The 19759-nt window shown below is 40.8% G+C and overlaps 1 protein-coding gene across 1 annotated transcript in view; it reads right to left on the bottom strand.

The window, feature by feature from the left end:
• The window catches only part of EPG5 (ectopic P-granules autophagy protein 5 homolog), a 63815-nt gene that overhangs the window by 42017 nt on the left and 2039 nt on the right, over positions 1–19759 (bottom strand). Inside the window, exons 2-15 of the mRNA XM_033085658.1 lie at positions 16637–17563; positions 14335–14578; positions 13390–13526; positions 12731–12838; positions 11684–11757; positions 9905–10013; positions 9513–9627; positions 8799–8949; positions 7757–7912; positions 7246–7403; positions 3677–3831; positions 2988–3128; positions 2605–2769; positions 1310–1432 (exon numbers count right to left, since the gene is read on the bottom strand). Of these exons, the coding sequence (XP_032941549.1) occupies positions 1310–1432; positions 2605–2769; positions 2988–3128; positions 3677–3831; positions 7246–7403; positions 7757–7912; positions 8799–8949; positions 9513–9627; positions 9905–10013; positions 11684–11757; positions 12731–12838; positions 13390–13526; positions 14335–14578; positions 16637–17563 (2763 nt within the window). The remainder of the gene's footprint in view (positions 1–1309; positions 1433–2604; positions 2770–2987; positions 3129–3676; positions 3832–7245; positions 7404–7756; positions 7913–8798; positions 8950–9512; positions 9628–9904; positions 10014–11683; positions 11758–12730; positions 12839–13389; positions 13527–14334; positions 14579–16636; positions 17564–19759) is intronic.

Raw genomic sequence — 19759 nt, 5'->3', positions numbered from 1 at the left:
CACAGTGAATCAATCTACAAAAGCACTGCAAACTTGAAAGAGAGAGTCAATCAGTTATTGGTGGATGAAAGACAGGGTGGCTGAATAGTTTTTACAAGAGCTGGGGCATCACTGGGTGGCTTAAAGCCTTGTTGAAGACTGGAGATCTTTGGCCCCGCAAAAATCCTTGGCAGTTGTGTTTGTAGCTCAAATACAAAAAGGGAGAAGTACGGAGGGGTTTGACAGCCGGCCTGTAAGCCAAACAGAGCTGGTAGAAGAAACAGCAATTGATGAACTCTGAGTGTATCCACAGCAAGAAGACAAGGCCATTAGCATGGAAACTGATTTAAGAAGATGCATGAAAGATTGCTGTAGTTAGACTACAGGCATAAGTAAATGTGTGTACATACCTTATTAAATTTTTGCAAAGCTTTTGCCAAAGCTGTTATTCTGTACAAGTGTGTATGTGTGTGGATGCCACATGTGACAAATATCCAAAACAGGGATTTTTAACCTTGACCTTTCTATCCTTTCAGTCACATTCTGTAACTTGAAGGTATCCCTTCCTGAGGCCAGTGTGCTGTAAAATCAATTTAATAAGTGTCTGTGGTGTGTTCAGGTCACATAACACAGCCCACTGTTGAAAAGCTCCAAAAGGGATTGATTAACACTTGAGTCTTCAAGTAAGAAGAGAGCTCACTGCAGCTCTTACAAGATCACCAATAATGAGAAATAGGCTTGCATTAGCAAGCACTGTCTACCTCTGCATGAGTAAAGGAGGAGCAGTTTGTTGCAGTTCACAAACCTGTAAGTGAGTCAAAATTAAATGTCTATTTCACAAAAGATGGAGAGAGACTGTTTAAAAGAGCATGGAGTGACAGAACACAGAGAATGGCTTCAAACTGAGATAGAGCAGATTTAGAGCAGATATTAGGAAGAAATTGTTTCCTGTGAGGGTGGTGAGGCCCTGGCACAGATTTCCCAGAGCAGCTGTGGCTGCCCCTGGATCTCTGGAAGTGTCCAAGGCAAGGCAGGACAAGGCTTGGAGCAACCTGGGATAGTGGAAGGTGTCCCTGCCTGGATGATCATTAAGATCCCTTCTATCAAAACCATTCTATGATTCTGTGATTCTCACACAAATGTTCAACAGAAGCCTAACAGTATTTTCAAAGCTCTGTGGGGGCAGGCAACACTGAGTGTTGGTTATGAAATTATAGCTGGACAAAGAACAGCTTTAAAAAGAATGAAAACAAAAGAAAATGAAAACAAGGAGCTTTTCCCATTCATAGCCATCCATAAGCTACTCCTAGTAAGTAAGGAGAAAGGATACCTGTTTTATGCTTTCAGAAAGCAGCCCAGCATAAGGTTTTTGAGAGAGATACTTCTGATATGCTTCCAGGACCATCAATGCAACTTCAGAATGGACAGCTGGATCCAGGTGAAGAGTATTCTGCTAAAAACAGTATCAGAACACAAAGCCTTGAGTCATTTAAGAGGTCTCTACAACTCCACATTCAGCTGCACCACAGAGAAATAAATCCAAATATTTCTCCTGCTGTTCAAATAAATTACTGCAATATCTAGGCAAAAATCTTGCCCAGTGAAAAAAATTCAGCTCAATGTTAAAGAGTACCAGGCTCACACTGGGCAATACAAAGCCCAATAACGAGATTATTTTTTCAAAGGCATCGTAATATTCACTTTCCACGTGCATGATAATTAATCCAAAAATCCATAAATGCCTTTTTTAATTACATAATACAGACACTTGAACTCTTGCCTTTAAAAACAAAAGCAAATCCCATCACCACACTTTTGTATGAAAACACAGCAACACCTCTATCAATTGCCACATCAAAGAGCCATTTTTCCCCATATCAAAGGGTACAGACATAGCATTGCTATTGCAAAGGAAAGAATTGTTAGTTTTCCCTAACATTCACTTTACATGTCCACAAGAAACAGAGAAAGAGTCAATATTCATGTACAACCATCAGTATGGCAAAGAGAGGAGTTCAGGATGACCAAATGCACAGAATGCAATGCCAAACAGGCAACATTATTCCCTCCATCTATTTCTCCTTTTTCTGAAACAGCATTCACCCTCAATTATATCCTGAAGTCATGGAGCTCCTAGAGCAACCCAATATTACAGAATAATTCATGGTAATTTAAATGATGCTCAGGGTTTTGAAATGTTGCATTTCAATCACTACTTTTCTTGCACTGTGGAAAACATACCTAGATACCAGCATGCAAACTATAGTCACACCAGTCTCCTACATATTTTTCAGAAGATTCCTCTATTCCTGCAGTCAAAAAGTATTTTAATCATATGACTCATAAAAAATTGTCCTGTCAGCTATTGCCTCATTCACAGAGGAAAAATCCCTTAAATATCTCTTTTAAACTCAGCTGCAGCACTATAAGAGAGCAGCACAAGCAAATTCTCAGGCAGTGTGCTGAAGAATTATTATGAAATTCCCATTTTGTGCCATTAGGTGTACAGCCATAATATAAAAGCACGCAATTAACTGTTCTGAAATTCTGTTCTAATCCTAGGTTGAGTTAAACTTTTGCTCTGAAAAACCAAGGAGGTTCAAAGCTCCTGTTTTCAATACTTACATGCTCACCAAATCCCCAGTTCAGCCCTTCCAAGATAATACAAGCCAGTTTATTCTCCACTGTTGTCAGGCTGTAATTTAATAACCAGTCACGGATCAGGGCTATCTCAGATGAAGAAGGCTTCCACAGGTACAGGGGCAGCTCTTTAAACAGATATAAAGAAACCTTTGAGGAGAGAGAGCAAAAAGTGCAAATCAGTACTCAGCACACAATAATCTGTGCCCTGCTATTTGAAAGGGAGGTATGACCAAAAACCTCCCACAGACAGGCCTTTAACACATCCATTCATACTGAGCCATGTCTTATCACACAACCTGGTATGGCCTTTAGGTTTAACTGAGTGTCTGATTTAAATTATTTAACTTACAGATATCAGCACTTACCATCCCCACTTTCTCAATGGTCTCTCTAATCCTATCCAGCAGTACAGAAATAATCTGTGTGTGGATGCTGGCAATGGCTCCCAGGAGTTCTCGACCAACCTTGGAGAATGCCTCTCTTGTGGAAAGACTAACATAGGACACCTGAGAAGATGAGCAGGGAGAAGTTACTGCTTCTGGTTGACCTCCACTAAACATGGAAATAAAATGTCTTTTGGAAAACACAAGACTAAATTGCTCTTGGTCATCATAGACAAAGTTGATAAATGCCCACATGAAAAGTGAAACTGATCACCCTAAAAGACCAGGAAAGTTCTGTGTCACAGTGCCAAACAAAATGTCTAAAACTAAACACAGGAACAACACAGACACTAAAAATAATCTCACCAAAACAGAAAAAAACACCACATAAGGAACTCCAGAGCTACAAGTTAAGCCTTCATGAGAAAAATAAAACAAAATAAATGTATTTTTGTTTATTTGTATCATTCTGGCTTTGCTTGCAGAAAAGTTGTTCTTTTTCCCAGAAACAACAAGTACTTCACACCATTTTAATTCAGTACTTTTTTTTTTAAAGTAGCGGTTTTTAAATTCCATAGTAGTACAAACTACAGAAGCTTCACACCTTCCACTGTTACAAATAAAGACAGGATTTTAATTCTTTTCCTGAATGGACCAGTAATATTACTCACCTCATATATCTCCAAAACAACGATTTTGATAAAATCCTCATCGACATCAGCCCGTTTGGTTTGTGCCATCTGAGCAAATGTGGTGAGCAGACAGATTTCCTCCGAGCAGTTCATTGATTGGAGATACTTTTCAAACTGTGCAAGGTGCTCTGGATCTAGAAAAAAAAAAGTCAAGTGAAAGAAACATGATAAAAGTGCAATAGGACACACATCAGCAGCATTTATATAGTTATTCACTCAAATCCCAAAGAAGTGATCTGTGGAGATCATTCCATGCCAACTACAAATAAAAAGTATTCAAGTAACTAGCCCCAGGTCTTCATTATGCCCAAGAGCTATAAAGAAAGGTCAGTTTTAGTTTCCCAGATACAATACAAGAAAAAATACCAGATGCACTTGTTTGGAATCTATCTCTGAAAACAGAGAATTGTACCTGCACAAGCAGGAAGGCTAAGAGATGCTTTCACTCAAATTCAAGGGAGATTTCCTTTTAAACTCAAAAGAGATATTGCCAAAAGCAAATAAATATCCCATGCCTCAGGGTGTTGGACAACAGGAAGTTAAGGATACAAAGGAACTCGTACAGGGTTTTAAAATGAATTTTTAATTTCTTCCACATAACTTTAAAAAGAGTCTGTGCAGCAAAACAAGCACTGAAAGCTGCATTTGAGTTGTAAAAAGTTTTGGAGAGTGATCTGCCTTCTCTGAACCACATCATGCTAGCACAAACACTACTTACAGTAATTTTATCAGCTAAATGTACAGAAAAAGCACCCATTATGCACTCAGCTAACCTGACCACACGTGTGCCTCAGCATGCTTGTGATCAAACACTTGCACTTAGGTTACATTCTATTTTAAGGGCTTTCAAGAATTTTGCAACTCTACCCCAACCTGAGAAGGTCAGGCTTGTACAGGCAAAACAGCTCATGGAACAGTACGCTAGAGGATTGTGCAATTTAAGGAAAACATCCAACAGTAAGAGAAACTACACTGCTAATAGATACAGCAGGCAAACAGGGGGTGCCTCATCCATTCACTTCCAATTCCTAATTTTTTTATCTTTATGGCAGAAGTTACAGACAATTGTGTTTCCCCTTGTACTTTGGGGTTTTTTTTAAGAGGATGAAGAAGGACATTAAAAATTACCACATCATTACCGTATCTAGAGGCACAGCAGAGTGACCCACAGTGGGGAGAAGGGGTCAGCTGTGGGCTCCACACCAACCTCAAACCCACACCAAGCCACAGCCTGGGACTGAAGAGGGGCAAGGAAATAAGGGAAGCAGAGACTCCATCTAAATCCTGTCATATCACAGAGGAGAAACAGCATTTTCACCATCCACTTGCTACTTGACCCTATTCCTTTCCTCTAAATCACAGTACAATTCAAGTGCAGGGCACCCTAAAAATCACTGACTTCTCAAATCCTGATACTGGTAGCAAGGGAAGTGTGACCACAAATAAAATCATAGTATGTTTGGATTAAAGGTATATTAAATATTATCTAGTTTCAAATCCCTGCTGCGGGCAGGGATGCCACTCACTAGAACAGCCACTCACTAGAACATGCTCCTGATGACTTAGGATTTCAGTTTTTATATTTTTCATGTATTTGTAATCCTGCAATTCTCTAGTGTATACCTCTAAACTCCATATAGAGTGTTAGCTGCTGCTTTCCCATTTTGGTCAAGACAAAACTATTCCTCTCTAGGCCTGGGAATCAAGGGAATATGGGAATCAACCTTCCTGTCTCAGGCCCCGAGAAATGTAAACAGAAGTGAGTTGAGGGGCAGCAAACCTGGGGTAAATGACTTCATTACCTGAAGCTGTAATTGGAAGATTAACCTCCAATATGCAAATGGACCAAACTTACAAAAATATGAAAACCTGTGACCCATCAGTCATTTTTTGGCCCCCCCAGGGGGCTTTGTCTGCCCCAAAATGTACCTGAAAGCCCTTCAATAAATATAAACACTTTTTATTTCCTTAATTTTGTCTAGCCCCTGCTTTTAGATAGTCCCAAAAAGGTATTAATCCCACCCCCTGTGGATTTGATGCTTAAAGCTTCCAATAATTATCAAGGCTTGCTTCCACCTGGAGATTCAGCGACATTTTTTCATGTTTAATTTGGGAGAGGAACTCACTAAAACAGGTTCTCTCCCAAGACAACACTAATGTCATGATCTTCCAGGGTATGAATTACAGGAAATTAAGCATTAATTTGTTAAATGATGGTTAAAAGAAAATATTTCAGAAGATTAGATGGGTTTCACTGAAAGAATTGTTGATATTCCCTGTCTAGACACTGGTGAAAAAGAGTATTATGCTGACAGAACTCACTGAGGAGAATGAAGAGGATACAGAAATCCTACATCAGCATACCAGGGACTTTGAAACAGAAGTTAGCTAGAAGCAAAACAATGCCTGAAAAAGATAATTATATATTTTTTTAAAAAAAGAAAATCTGTGTTTGTTACTGCAACTCATAATAGATGCATTAAAATTTTTCTAGCAAAACCAAAGACATTCTACTGACCAGTGTAACAGTTACTGTTTTGGCTGGCAAGTGCTTATCAGATCAGCACTTCATCAAGTGCACACAACTACAATCTTGGTATCTCTCTCCCTTTCTGTGTAAATGGCCTTAAATGTTAGCTGAATTTGCACAGAGCCAAGACACTCAGTAACCTCTCAGAATCACCATTTTCTCCTGCTTCTCCATCAAAACCTGGCAAATGGGGTAACTCTACTTGCTCTCCCTGAAGACAGCAAAGAAGCTGTAAAGCAGGGAGTAGTAAACTGTTTACCTGTCCCCCTGTCAATCAAATCCTGAAATATCCATGAATGCAGCAGCAGAGGGAAACTAGCATTCCAGCTGGCCTCTAAATAGCCCTGCTATAGCTGAAGACACCACGTTCACTGTGGAGATCAACATGGGACAAAAGTCAAGAGGAAATAAAAATAAAATGTGCCACTTAGGACAAGAAATGCATGAAAAGAAGGCCTGAGAGAAAGGAAACATAGCTGGGGATGATAAGCAGCCTCCCACAACGCGAGTTACTAAAGCCAAAATTAGCAAGTTTAGTGGGGGAAAAAAAGGAGGATGCTAAAAATACATTATTTATATAACTATCAGCAGCTCAAGAGTCAACCAGTCACAAAAAAAAACCAAAAAATCAACAAACAAACCCAACCAAAAAATTGCACACTGACCCGAAGTGACACGAAGTCTGTACTTGAGGATTTAAATTTCATTCTCCAAGTACTGTTGAAGGTCAAGATGGGATAGACAACAGTACCTCCTGCATGTCACTCTTGCAGCTCTGAGGCAGCCACAGAGAAAACTAGGGCAGCAAATCTATCAATTGTTGTTAAAATGACAATTTGGACAAATACGTATGGAAAACCATTAACTGCCCAACACATTTCTGCGGCCATTGGAGCAGTCATGCTCTCAAGGGTGTATTTTAGAACTCAACCAGTACAGAGTTAAACCCACAGCTGATAAAGCAGCAGCTGAATGGATTAGAATTGGTTCTGTGTGGGTAGGGGGGGTGGAATTTTACCTTTGAGTCTTTGCTTATAGTCAGCAGGTTGCAGAGTAGAGCAGAGCTGCTCCAGGTGCTCGTTCTCAGCACAGTGCATGACAAAGAAGAGCCTCCAAAGCATGTTGCTGGACAAGGTTCCATAAGGCATCTCAGACATGAACAGCCAGACTCCCAACCTGTTGGATTTGAACAGGCAGTTAGGAACAGCTCCACCCTGACAAATCCCAGCATTTGGAAAGCAGACATCTCTGGCCCACACTTCTGCTACATAAACATAATTAGGAATGTGAGGATGTGTATTAGCACCTCAGATTCTAAGCCAACCTCATTCTGAACTGACCAAGATTTCAGAGCTTCTGTCAGTTGCTACAATTCATGGCCTAATTCCTCCCCACTTTCATGCTACCAATGCACTGAAAAATCCTACTTGTTTCAGTCTTGGTTCAACCTTTAAGTATTTAAAGCTATTCCAAATCCCAGTTCAAGTATTCAACTCCTCCAAAACTAAGCCAGTGAAGGGATTACCCACCTTTTTGCCTTCAGAACATGTAGAACAGTTCTAAAAAACAGCTCATCAAACTCCAGTTGCAATTTTTCCACGGAGTAGGGCTGCTCTCCTGATCCATATTGTTTATTGCCACTAACGTACTGGGCCCAGTGGTCACTCACATGACACAATGTCATCCTACACAGCAGAGAAAACAAGCCAAAGAAGAATCATTAAGTATGTCACCACCACAGGAAAACACAAACAAGGATAACCAGACCAGAGTCCAGACATAAGAGACATGTCCACTATTTTGCCCTCTGGGTTTCTATATAAATTGCATCTGTCAAATTTCTAGGTTCTCCTTCCTTGGTTTTGCAAGCAAACAAGGTGCAATATTCAGTTATAACAAATTAGTTTGTGTGTGACCTTTGGAGCCTTAAGTAACTGTACAGGATGAAAGGGCAGTACATACAGAAAGCTCATACAAGAATAATTACACTGAGAAAGTCAATGCCTCCATAACAGAAAGGGATAGATTTTGTTTCTGATTTGACTGTATTCCCCCTTCAGAATGCACACAGAAGCCATGTAGAATGAATGCCAGAGATTTAAAAATAAAGAGCAGCTTTTAGGCTTCAATTACATTTACTTACTGCAACAATAGGACAACAATTTTCAGGGAGCAAATTAAAAAGTCCAAAACAATTCTGGGTAACAAAAGAAACAAAGCAGTAACTTCAGTTATATATAGGGGAAATGGCATTTCTGTTTGTTGGGTTTCAGCAACCACTCAAGACAAGCCTAAAAACATCACTAATGGAAATCAGCCTGGTGTTCCACAACTCACCTGGACCCTTTGTGCCCACAGCATTTAGGTTTTGCAATTCCCCATTTTAGATTCCCAGATTGGCTAACCCTGAACTCACCAAATGCCACAGCAAAACCTGAGAACTGTTTGGGTGGGGTTTGGGTTTTTTTGACTATTTGATGGCTGGCTCTGGGGATTTTTTAGCAGCTCTGAATATCAAATACATGCTTAAAATAGATTCAACCACACCACAGAGAAAAAAAACTTTCTTACTTGATGAGCTGACCAATTCTCTTCACAAACTGTCGGTACCGTGCTCTATTAAACGTTTCTAATCCCACAGATAAAAGTTCCACTAAGGAGTTTGCAAAGGCAAAAATCTTCATCATCTTCTGGGGAGATGTTTTTTCAGGAAAATAAGCACCTAAGATGGAGACACAAAAATAAGAGTCAAAAAAAAGTGATTCCTGGATTTTTAACTAACTTAACAAGCACTCAAAACAACAATTCACCATACTGTAAACTGAAATGTATGCTTTGTTTATGAAATTAACAGTAACTACCTACTAAGTATGAAAGTACAAATAAACTATGCAGGAAGTAAGCATATCCCCGGCAAGCAATTACCTTCATGTATTTGTCCAGAGACTTTGAAAAACACAAAAAAAATCAGAGAAAAATTACATTAACATTATAACTAAGAGGCAAGGGGGAAAAATAATTCTGAAAGCACTTTTTAAAGTTACCTGAAAACAAAATCCAAACTAAGGGAAAAGACTCTAATGTTTTGCATGCATATTGCTATGAGGTTTTTATTTATCCATACACATGGCATATACTCTCATCTCCTTAGCCTGCAAGCTGTTGCACAGGTTCATTATTTTCTTCTCAGAGAGTTTCATAATACAGTAGCACTCTTGGTAGTGGCAGTCATTAATTTAATTAGAACAAGCAAAATGAATAATAACTCTCTAGTAACTGATTTACCTTCAGATGTAAACCCGAGGAACTGCTGAAAGAGTTCATGAAATGGGAACTGTGACAACAAAGCAATCAAGTCATCTTCCAAGAGTAGAATCCAGCTTGTTTCAGGATCCTCATCCTATAGACAAATAGAGGTGTTGTCAATAGTAAAAGGCTTCACTATTGTACTAATTACAGTTCTCTTACAGAAAAATGAAATATTTGAATTCTCTCTGCTAATATTCACTACTGGAAGTTCCACTCTACAGTGGAGACTCTACAGAGATAAAAGGAGACTAAAGCAGAAGTAAATTCAAATCATAATTTTCAACTTAACAAGTAAGATTTTCTTCATTCATTTCACAAAGATAAATGAGCTTGAACTAAAGCATAAAGAACAAAACAAAGAGAAATACCTCCTCTCCTCCTTCATCTACCAGAGTCCAGTTCCCAGATTCCTTCCCAGATGAAGAGGAACTTTTCCTTTCACTTGGTTTCATATGGCACATGAAGTCTACACGATTTCTGGTTTAAAATGAAAAATCAAGTGTAAAAAAAATAGAAAATTTAAAATTCTGAATTCAGTAATCTTTCAGTTAAGGGAAGGTACTAAAAAACCTAGATGTAAGAGGAAGAAATTTAGAAATTTACTTTAGCAAGTAAAGCAGAAAGATTACTGGCAGGAAAGGCCCCTGGGAGTGCTGGTGCCAGCAGCTGGACAGGAGTCCATGTGGGCAAGAGGCCAGTGGTCACTGGGTTGTCCCAGCCAGGGTGTGACACAGCCCCAGGGCAGTGCTGTCCCCTGTGCTGGCACTGCTGGGACACCTCCAGTGCTGGGGACAGCTCTGGAACCCTCAGGACAAGAGAGACACCGAGGGGCTGGAGCGTGTCCAGGGCAGGGAACGGAGCTGGGAAGGGGCTGGAGCCCCAGGAGGGGTTGAGGGAGCTGGAAAGGGGCTCAGCCTGGAGAAAAGGAGGCTCAGGGGGGACCTTGTGGCTCTGCACAACTCCCTGACTGACAGGAGGGGAAAGCTGGGGCTCTGCTCCCAAGTTACAATTGATAGAACTAAAAACAGCCTCAAGTTGCACTAGAGGAGATTTGGATCAGATATTAGGGAAATTTTTCTTCATGGAAACTTGTTCAGGCACTGTAACCAATTGTTTAGGGCAGTGGTGTAGTCAACATCCCTGGAAGTGTTCAGAAAGCCTGTGGATGGGGCACAAGACATGGTGCAGCAGTGGACACAGTGGTTCAAGGGTTAGACTCAACAATCCTAAAGATGTTTTCCAACCTAAACAATCCTGTGATTGTAAATTACTCTAGGATAACCTCGTTCCTGACTGGCAGGAGCTATAACAGACAAGCCTCAGCTCTTTCACCAGTAAGAGCAGACCCTGTGGAGGCTCTGAGTTCTGGTATCAACATTTAGAGCAGCACCCCAGACACATTAAGGTGGCCCCTGTTCCAAACACAAGTATCAAAAGACACGGGCAACACACATTCCCTCAGCACACACTGGTTTCCCCAGGCAGCTCTAGAAAGGAAATGTAAAAATAAAACCCTTTAAACTAACAGCTTTCAATAAACAAGACTGCCACTTAACTCAGACCCAAACTATCAAAATCACAGTGACAATCCTAAATACCAGCAGTTTGATTCTTTGACCTCAAAATTTGGGCAGAGGGAGAGGTAAGTTATGCATTTTATCTGGAGAACCTACACCTTTTGCTCGTGACTAATTTCATTAAACAGCTTCTCCAAGCACCACGCTCCTACTAGATTTTAAAAACTAATTTCAAAAAAAGGATGAAAAATTAATAAAGAAGTCCAGTCAATGTGTACACCAGCTTAACACCTTTACTTGGGGGATTCTATTGCAGAAATAGTATAAAAACCAGGCCATGGTGCAAAGCAAGAGTTATTTCAGAACAAAAACTGTGGGTCTGTCAGTCTTCACAAGCTATTTCACAGCTGAAAGCAAGCTGCATCATACTGTGTACAGCACAAGGAGGCACTGCCAAGGCTGAATTTTAAAAAACAGTAAAAACAGTTTGAATTAAACTGTGAATTTATTTGTGCCTGCTTTTATGACTTTGCCTGCAATGAACTTTCAGAGTTTTACAAGTAGATTGTGTATTGTGTTTTCTACTCTTAAATAATCAGAACATATTTGTAAAATCATGTTCATACTTACTTGACAGGAGACATAAGCAAGGCAAGAGATTGCATGAAATGAAAGACACCCGATGGGTTACCCAAGACTTTGATCTGAAATTAAATGCAAAATCTAAGTAAATCTAAATAAGCAAAGGGTAAATTATTCCTAGCACAGAAATTCACATTTCTCACTAGCTTTTTGTTAAAACTTAAAAGAATCCATAAAGGCAACACCCACACACTGGATAAAGTATTGCCATGGCAATACTGTTGACTTGTCCAAAGTAATTACTTAGAAGAACTAAAAGAGGGGAGGAAAAAATCCCTGATCAAAAGCTCCATTAAAAAAAAACAACCTCTCTCTGTGCCACATGTAGGTCTGGGCACCACGTAGGACTGAGCACAGAGGAAGATTAAATCCCTGCCACATTAAGTTAATTGGACTCAATGATATTAAGGGTCTTTCCCAAGCTAATTTATTCTGTTCTATACTTCCATTGCATTGTTTGCCTTTCCTGTTAGTGCAATTGTAGCCCTTTTCCTTTTACTACATTTCCAACATTTTCTCCTCTTAGAGGAGCAAATATGTTCTTTGAAAGAACACCCTGGTGCCTTTGGATATCTGCACTCCCTCTGACCTAGACCACACAAACCCTTTCCTTTGATCCTGAACTTTCCAGGGAAACCAGTCCCACTTCAATGTATAGGACACAAAAACATCTGGTCCTCCTGATCCCTTACACATCACGGAGTTGACTCCAATCTCACTTTTTTGTACAGCTGTTGCTTCAAGTCTAAATATGCTTTCCACTTTTTGGAGAACAAAAACCTGGTGCTTAAAGCCTTGACTCCCTTTCATGAATCTTCTCCAGTCAAGAGTGAAATGTGCTCCCCTGTTAACCTGCACATGGTTGGCCTGACATGGAAAAATGTATTCCCTGACAAACCCTTCACTGCCACCATGGTTCCACACACCTGGAGAGGCAGTGTGGGTCAAGAGGGATTAAGCAGGCACAAGACACTCTCCTCTCCTACCCACACTCCCACCCCAGCCTGCTGACAGTAAAGAATTAAACATTCACACCTGAATGAATGGACAAGCCCACTCGCTGATGCCAGCTGGACACCGAAGGATGTGGTTGAAGAGGAAGAGATGGTCACCTGGACAGCCAATTCTCTGCAGCACAGACACCTAGAGCGAAGTAAATTGAAATCAAGTAAATAATTTTGAAGTTCATTTCCTTACAACCTTGCTAACTAGAGTAATACTGTTAATTTCTTTTCTCACACTTTCTAACAAATCTGAATTTCCATAGCGTGATACAGGAGAATAATTTGCTTGCCTTATGAGCAACAAACCATTTTCTTTGGCATAATTATTTTTTTCTAGAACTGCATTAAAATCCAATTTATTTAGAAATTGGCAAGAACGAAAGTTTCTCAAACATGACAAGTTCTAATTTCAAAACAAGTAAAAGCACAGTAAGTATTATTAAGTTCAGTGTAAGCAGTGTTGACTGCTCAGGTGCCAGTCTTCACTAATGCTGCTTGACTCCATCAGACAAGGGAATCAATTCTAAAGATCTGATAAGAGATTCTGTTCCTCAAGTAGGACAAACCCCACCAAAAAAAAAAACAAAAACATTGCCCATGGGACAGGAAGCGAAACAGTAACACTTTCAGAAACCATTCCCAAATTCATCCTGTGTGTTGGATCAGATATATCCACGTCTACTCCCTCACCAGTCTCTGCAGCCACATGAGAAGGTCACTGTGAAACTGAGGATCTTCAATAACCCTGCGAGTGAAGCTGAAAAGGACACTGATACATTCCTTCAAGTGGCTCAAGTCTGAAGAGAGATTTTCTGACTGCTTTGAAACTGTAAATTGAAAACAGAATTAACAAAGTTTTGACAAAAAGTAGCAACATGAACAATGGGTTTGGGGCTGCATATAAAACTGTATCTGCAGACATCAAGATATTTCCACACAGCTGCCTCCTAAATCGGTCAGAAAAGAATACTTAGAGTACTTTGTTTAATCTTATAATTAAGCTTTGAACACTAATTATAAGAAGAACATACTATGGTTACTCTCACAAAAGGCTTTCCCTCAACACCAGCTTTATAAGAACCACCATTTACTATGCATATAAACTTTCTGGGAGGTGGAGTGGAAAGGGAGGAGCAGTAAGAAAGAAAAATATCTGGCATAGGAAGAGAATACTTTAGCTAAAAGATTATATTGGCATGAACACGTAGGATGAAAACCAAAAAGATAATTATAAATATTAAGAGCTTAAGACTTCAAATGGCCTTCCAAGAAAAAGTAAAGCAGGGAAAATATCCAGCTCATTTTACAATTGGGAAAAAGAACTGTATTAGATATTGCCTTGGACAACAAAAGATTGGGAATTTGGGTGTCCCATCCACACAGTGTTTCTGCACAGTAATCAGAGCAATCTGCAGCTCAGGCAGCAGGAGTCACTCCTGCAGTCAGCTTTTATTGCCCAGTGATAAAGCCAAGGGAACTGGACATTTTCCTGTGAAAACAAGGTTTCACTGATCCCCACATCAGAGGAGAAACACTCCAGTACACAAATTCCACCACAAGACTCCCAAACTGCAGCTGCACAAGGTGCTGGGCACCCTTGACCAGGATTGGGAACAGTCCAGATGGCAAACACACCTTGTTCTTGCTGCTGCAGGGCCACAGATCTCAGCAGGGATGAGCTGCTGAGCAACCTGTAAACATAGGACTCCACTTGCAAGCGGGACAGCACGGAGGTGTAGGAGTGCAGAGCCAGGGTCTGGTGCACGTGCTCTGCTTTGGCCTCAAACAGCTTCTTCAGCTCGCCCAGCACGCTCTCGTTCAGCTCCACTGTCTGGTAGCGGTGGTGACCTGTCACCTTGCACTGATCTGCACACACACCCTGAAAAAGAGAGCAAATATTTTATGTCAGCAGTTCTGACATTTTGTTGGGTCACCCTAACAGAAATCAAGCACGATATAACCCTCTCCTAAACAGATTTCAAAGCTTTTCATTTATGAAATATCCCCTTTTATGAAAGACAAACATTTGGCAATATCCTATGTCCTTTTTAGAGCTGCTGATCAGTGAAGATTCATATCCTTGACTTCTGAACAAAAAATATACTATAAACCTCCAGTAACTCAGGTTTAGAAGCAGCCAGGAGTTATTTGCCTGCAGCACTGAGAGATGTGAACGAAACCAGGTGTCTCACTCCCAGTGAGTGCACCAACTCCTTAGTTTACATATTTCCATATATATTTGGATCTGTTATTTTACACTTAAAACATTCACTGGAACAAGACACATATTTCCCACACTCCCAAGACTGTAATTTGCAGCAATTCCCCACTGCATGTTTCAGAAATTACCTGCACTCTAACCTTTTCCCAAACTGAAATTAAAAGCTCAGGCCAGTTTTCCTCTGCCTCATCTCTACTTCTCCAGCACAAGAAAAACACAATAAATAACATTCTTGTTATTCTTACAATACATAACATTCCTGTTAATCTTTTTATGCAGGAAACATTCCTAAGAGCCAGCTTTGAAAGCTTACCTTGAAAGCAACCCTGTTCCCTAAATTAGCTGAATAAGAATTTTAAATTGGTATAAAGACAATTATTCTGCACACACAATAAATATATAGTGAATTGCGATGAAATAAAGCAATCTTAGACAACTCTGTGATGACCTTAGAGGATGCAGGAGCAAAGCCAAACTGGTTTTGGACAGAAAATTATCTCTGCAAACCTGAGAATCCAGTGAGGCTCCATGTGATTCCCCAAGAAAAAGGAAAGAATCCAGATGCGTTCAATTCCTCAACTCTGATGAACTGCACCCACAGAAACAGTAAAATCTACCCTATGCATAGGCGTTCAGCATCTCTGGACAATTCTGATCACGCTACAAACAGCATCAGAGCAATTTCATTCACTCCCACTGTAACACCGAGCTCCAAAGGCAAATGCCACAGAAGGAGTCTGGGGAAAACTTTTCTGATGTGTGCCTCAAAGAGCTCCATAAACTCCTGTGGTTTGCAGACAAAAGTGTTAGAGAGTACAATGCCCACTCTGGAAGTAAGAAAAACTGCAGCTACACCTATGGAACAAGACAGGGCATCAATGGAAACTGTTCCTACAGCTGGAAGCAGGTCAGCAGGACATCACTGCTACAGTCACTCCCCCTTGTGTCCCCACATCTGCTTGGAGTGCTGTGGTACAAACTTCACCTGACACCACGGACAGAACTGGGTGTACACAGCTCGTCCTTTCTGACCCCAAAGAAACCACCAACACACATCCCACCGCCCTGCACATGCCAGAGGTTAAAAATCAAACAACAAACTGTCATAAGTCTCAAGAAGATGATATTCTGAAGTACTGGGGGTGAGTGGAGAGATGGAAAGCAGAGGCAATAATCTCTGGACATAGAACTGCTAGAGCTAGAGGAAGTCCAGAGGAAGCAAAGAAGTTGGTAAGAGGAGAGGACTGGAGCACCTTCTCTATGAAGACAGACTGAGAAAGATGGGGCTGTTCAGCCTGGAGAAGAGGAGTGTAGAGACCTCATAGCACCTTCCAGTATCTGAAAGGGGCCTACAGGAAAGCTGGAGAGGGATTCTTTATCAGGAACTGTAGAAGGGGGAATTTAGGTTGGATATTAGGAAAAAAAAATCTTTACTATGAGTGTGGTGAGACACTGGCACAGGTTGCCCAGGAAGGCTTCCCCAACCCCGGCAGTGCTCAAAGCCAGGTTGGATAAAGCCTGGAACTACCTGGTCTAGTGGGAGGTGTCCCTGTCCATGGAAGGCAGAGTCGGGATTAGAAGATTTTTAAAGGTCCCCTCCAACCCTTAACGTTCTGTTACACTTTAACAGCAAAACAGCTTAACTACGATAAACCTGCAGCAAGTAAAGTTAATTTCCAAATAGTTTGGGTTCAAAAGTAGCTTCAGCAACAGCACCTGCACAGTTTTCTGCTGCTCCTTGAAAGTCCATAATCTCCCCTTCACATTTTGGCAGTCTGTTGCCATGGCCTGCAGCTCTGCCTCAGCCAACAGCAGCTGCTTCCTGCAGCGCATGTAGTTCAGGAGCAGCTCGTAGAACTCGTGCCTGTCCTGGTGAGCCACACTCTCGAATTCCTCCGCGTAGGAGTCAACGTTCTCCAGCCAGGAGCAGGGCTCAAAGATTTTCAGCTGCTCCCTGGTGAATGGCACCAGCTCAGGCTCGGAGGGGAGCTCTGGGTAGAGCCTCTCCTGGTGCAGCAGGGGTTTTACTGCCATGATGGTGGGTTTCTCGTAGGACAGCTCCAAGGACAGGTCTGGATAAACCGGGCGCGGAACGCGCGCCTTGGGTTTCTCAGAGCGCTGTGAGGTGCTGAGGGGAAGCTTCTCTGAGGAGCAGGCAAGAGGATCTCTGAAGTCTTGTCGGTTTTCAGCTCTTCTGCCCTGTACAAAGCCCATCACTAACAGAGGGGGAGCAGCACTGGGCTGAAAGGTACTACTCAATAAATCAGAATGTCTAGATCCGCTAGCAACTGCCTCCACAGGGCTCTGAGGTTTGTCCAACTTATTCTCCTCACTCTTCTCAACATCCCCCACACTTTCCTCCTGGGAAGGACCAGCTTTGACCTCTTCTGCATCTTTGGGAGGCTCCAGAGTCACTGCCAGAGCCCCTTCATTTGCTGAAGATAAATTACTTTGGGGGATGTCAGACACATCATTTATAGTTTTCCTACTGTCTCCTTCATCTCTGAGCTGAATCTCTGTAAATTCTCCAGGATGTTCCACTTGCACTCTCCTGGCTTGAGAAGACCCTTCTGCCACAGGAGGCAGGAAAACATCGTCAGGTTCTTGTACCTGGTGCTCCTCACTACTTCGTTTCTTCTTTTCCTAAGAAAACAAAAAATTAATAGTGTCAGTGCCAAGTGAATCTCTCCACCTTGCAGCCCAAGTCCCATCAACACTAGAAGTAGTATTTGTCAGCATTACGACTCCAAAAGCCCTTTTAAATATATTAATTTTCATAATACTAAAGATAAAAATAAATATACCAAATAAATCTTTGTTCTCTAACTGCTCTATGAAGACTGTCTAGTATACCAGTGTGTTTTCTTGGCCACCTCTTGCACAAGGTTTCAACATTTCTAAGTAAAAATCTATAAATATCACAGGACAAACTGTTTCATTAACACAGAAAATAATCAACATAACAGGACCCTGATACCTAAGAAGAGTTACTCAATTTCACCATACTGACAAAACAAAAAAAATGTTATTCTGTGATTCAGATCCATCTTAAGTTTTAGAGAATATTTTAGTGGTTGGGAAGATATTTTCAAAACATTAATTTCAAAACAAAGCAAGTCTGGAATGTAACCCTTAGCTACATTCTCAAACCATGGTAACATTTGAACAACTATTGAAATACCTATTTTCAGCAGGCAATACACACCGGAGACATAGAAAAACTTCATAGTGCCATTAAAACCATAAACCAATTTGAAATTATAATTAGTTTGAGAGTAAATCATTCCCATAAACCTAATCTAAGGTGGTGATTAGTTTCCTTCTCAAAAGCACAGTACACAAAATGTGCTAAGATTTTTATAACCTGCAAATCATTTGCCAACTTGTAAAACAAAAATCTGGCAAAGTGATTAGCCAATCTGTAAATTGTGTAGACCTAGCACTTTATTAGGAGCAAAACTGAGGAGTTAGGTCACAGTGCTCCAGTTTTGGATGACCCAGATAAGGTAACAATGAACACAGGTAAAATGAGTACAAGTTTTTAATATGGGGAAATAATAATAGGGAAAAGATGACAGTTTTGGAAACTTGCTCACAGTATCACATATATTTTTACTAAACATCTGAATGTTTTTGCCTTAAGAGAAAGCATAAATGAAAACAGCCCACAGCACCAGCTCACCTTAATCTCAAGGTTAATTTCACTCTGAACATATAGTCACAGGTCCTTTACAAAAAAAAGTGTTCTAGCTTTGCTTTCATACTGTTTTCTGGTGTATTAAAACCTGTAAAGGTTTCTGATCACAAAACAGCTCTGACTCACCAGCTAAAGCAGCAGGTGAGAGGCTAAAAATACATCAGTGCAATTCTTTAAGTCAGGACTTGTCATAATAAACATCTCCTGACAATTACCTCAAAGTCAATAATCTCCACAGGATCCTGTATCACTAAATCACATTTATACAGGGTATTGATCCACATACTTCACAAACACACGCTGGTCCTCTCCGCTCTACAATCTCAACATTTCCTCTTGCAGCCCTGGCACAAAATAAACTCCCTTTATCTCTCAGTATCAGCCTGCATCCCTCCCAGACACAGGTGGTTTTAAAATTTATTATGTGCCTTTCAGTTCTCCCTTTCCTACGCAAAAAAAATTAAAAAGGCATAATCATTAAATGAGAGTTCATCTGAGAAAGACTGAGAGAAATCAAGTTCTGAACTAACAAGGAGGGAAATTCTGCTAAAGTCACATAACAGAGAATCCCAGAATGGTTTAGGTGGGAAATGACCTTAAAGACCATCTCATTCCAACCTTTTCATAAACAGGGACACCTTCCACTATCCCAGGTCACTCCAAGCCCCGTCCAAGCAGTCCAGGAACACTGCCAGGGATGGGAAAACGGCACCTGGTCATTGGTCTTGCCCCACGCCTGATCACTTCTCACATCATCAGCGACCCTCAGATTCTAAGGACACTTCAAACTTTTCAGGAAACATCTCTAGAACAACCTCAATGCCTTTTTGGGACTACCTAAAAACAGCAGTCTGGCAAAATTAAGGAGAATAAAAAGCAGTTGTACTTATTGAAGGGCCTTCAGGAACATTTGGGGCAGATGAAGGGGCTACACCCAAAAACGGACAATGGGTCACAGGTTTTCACACTTTTATAAGTTTGGTCCATTTGTACACTGGGGGTTAATCTTTCAATTACAGTTTCAGGTAATAAAAACATTTACCCCAAGTTTGCTGCCCCCCAACTCATTTTTGTTTACATTTCTTGGGGCCTGAGGCAGTGAGGTGTCCTTGATTCCCAGGCCTTGAGAGGAATTGCTGTAT

Source organism: Catharus ustulatus, chromosome Z (genome assembly GCF_009819885.2).
Source record: "Catharus ustulatus isolate bCatUst1 chromosome Z, bCatUst1.pri.v2, whole genome shotgun sequence".
NCBI lineage: Eukaryota > Metazoa > Chordata > Aves > Passeriformes > Turdidae > Catharus > Catharus ustulatus.
The sequence above is the reverse complement of the archived record's forward strand: the minus strand, read 5'-3'. Positions and strand labels throughout refer to the sequence as shown.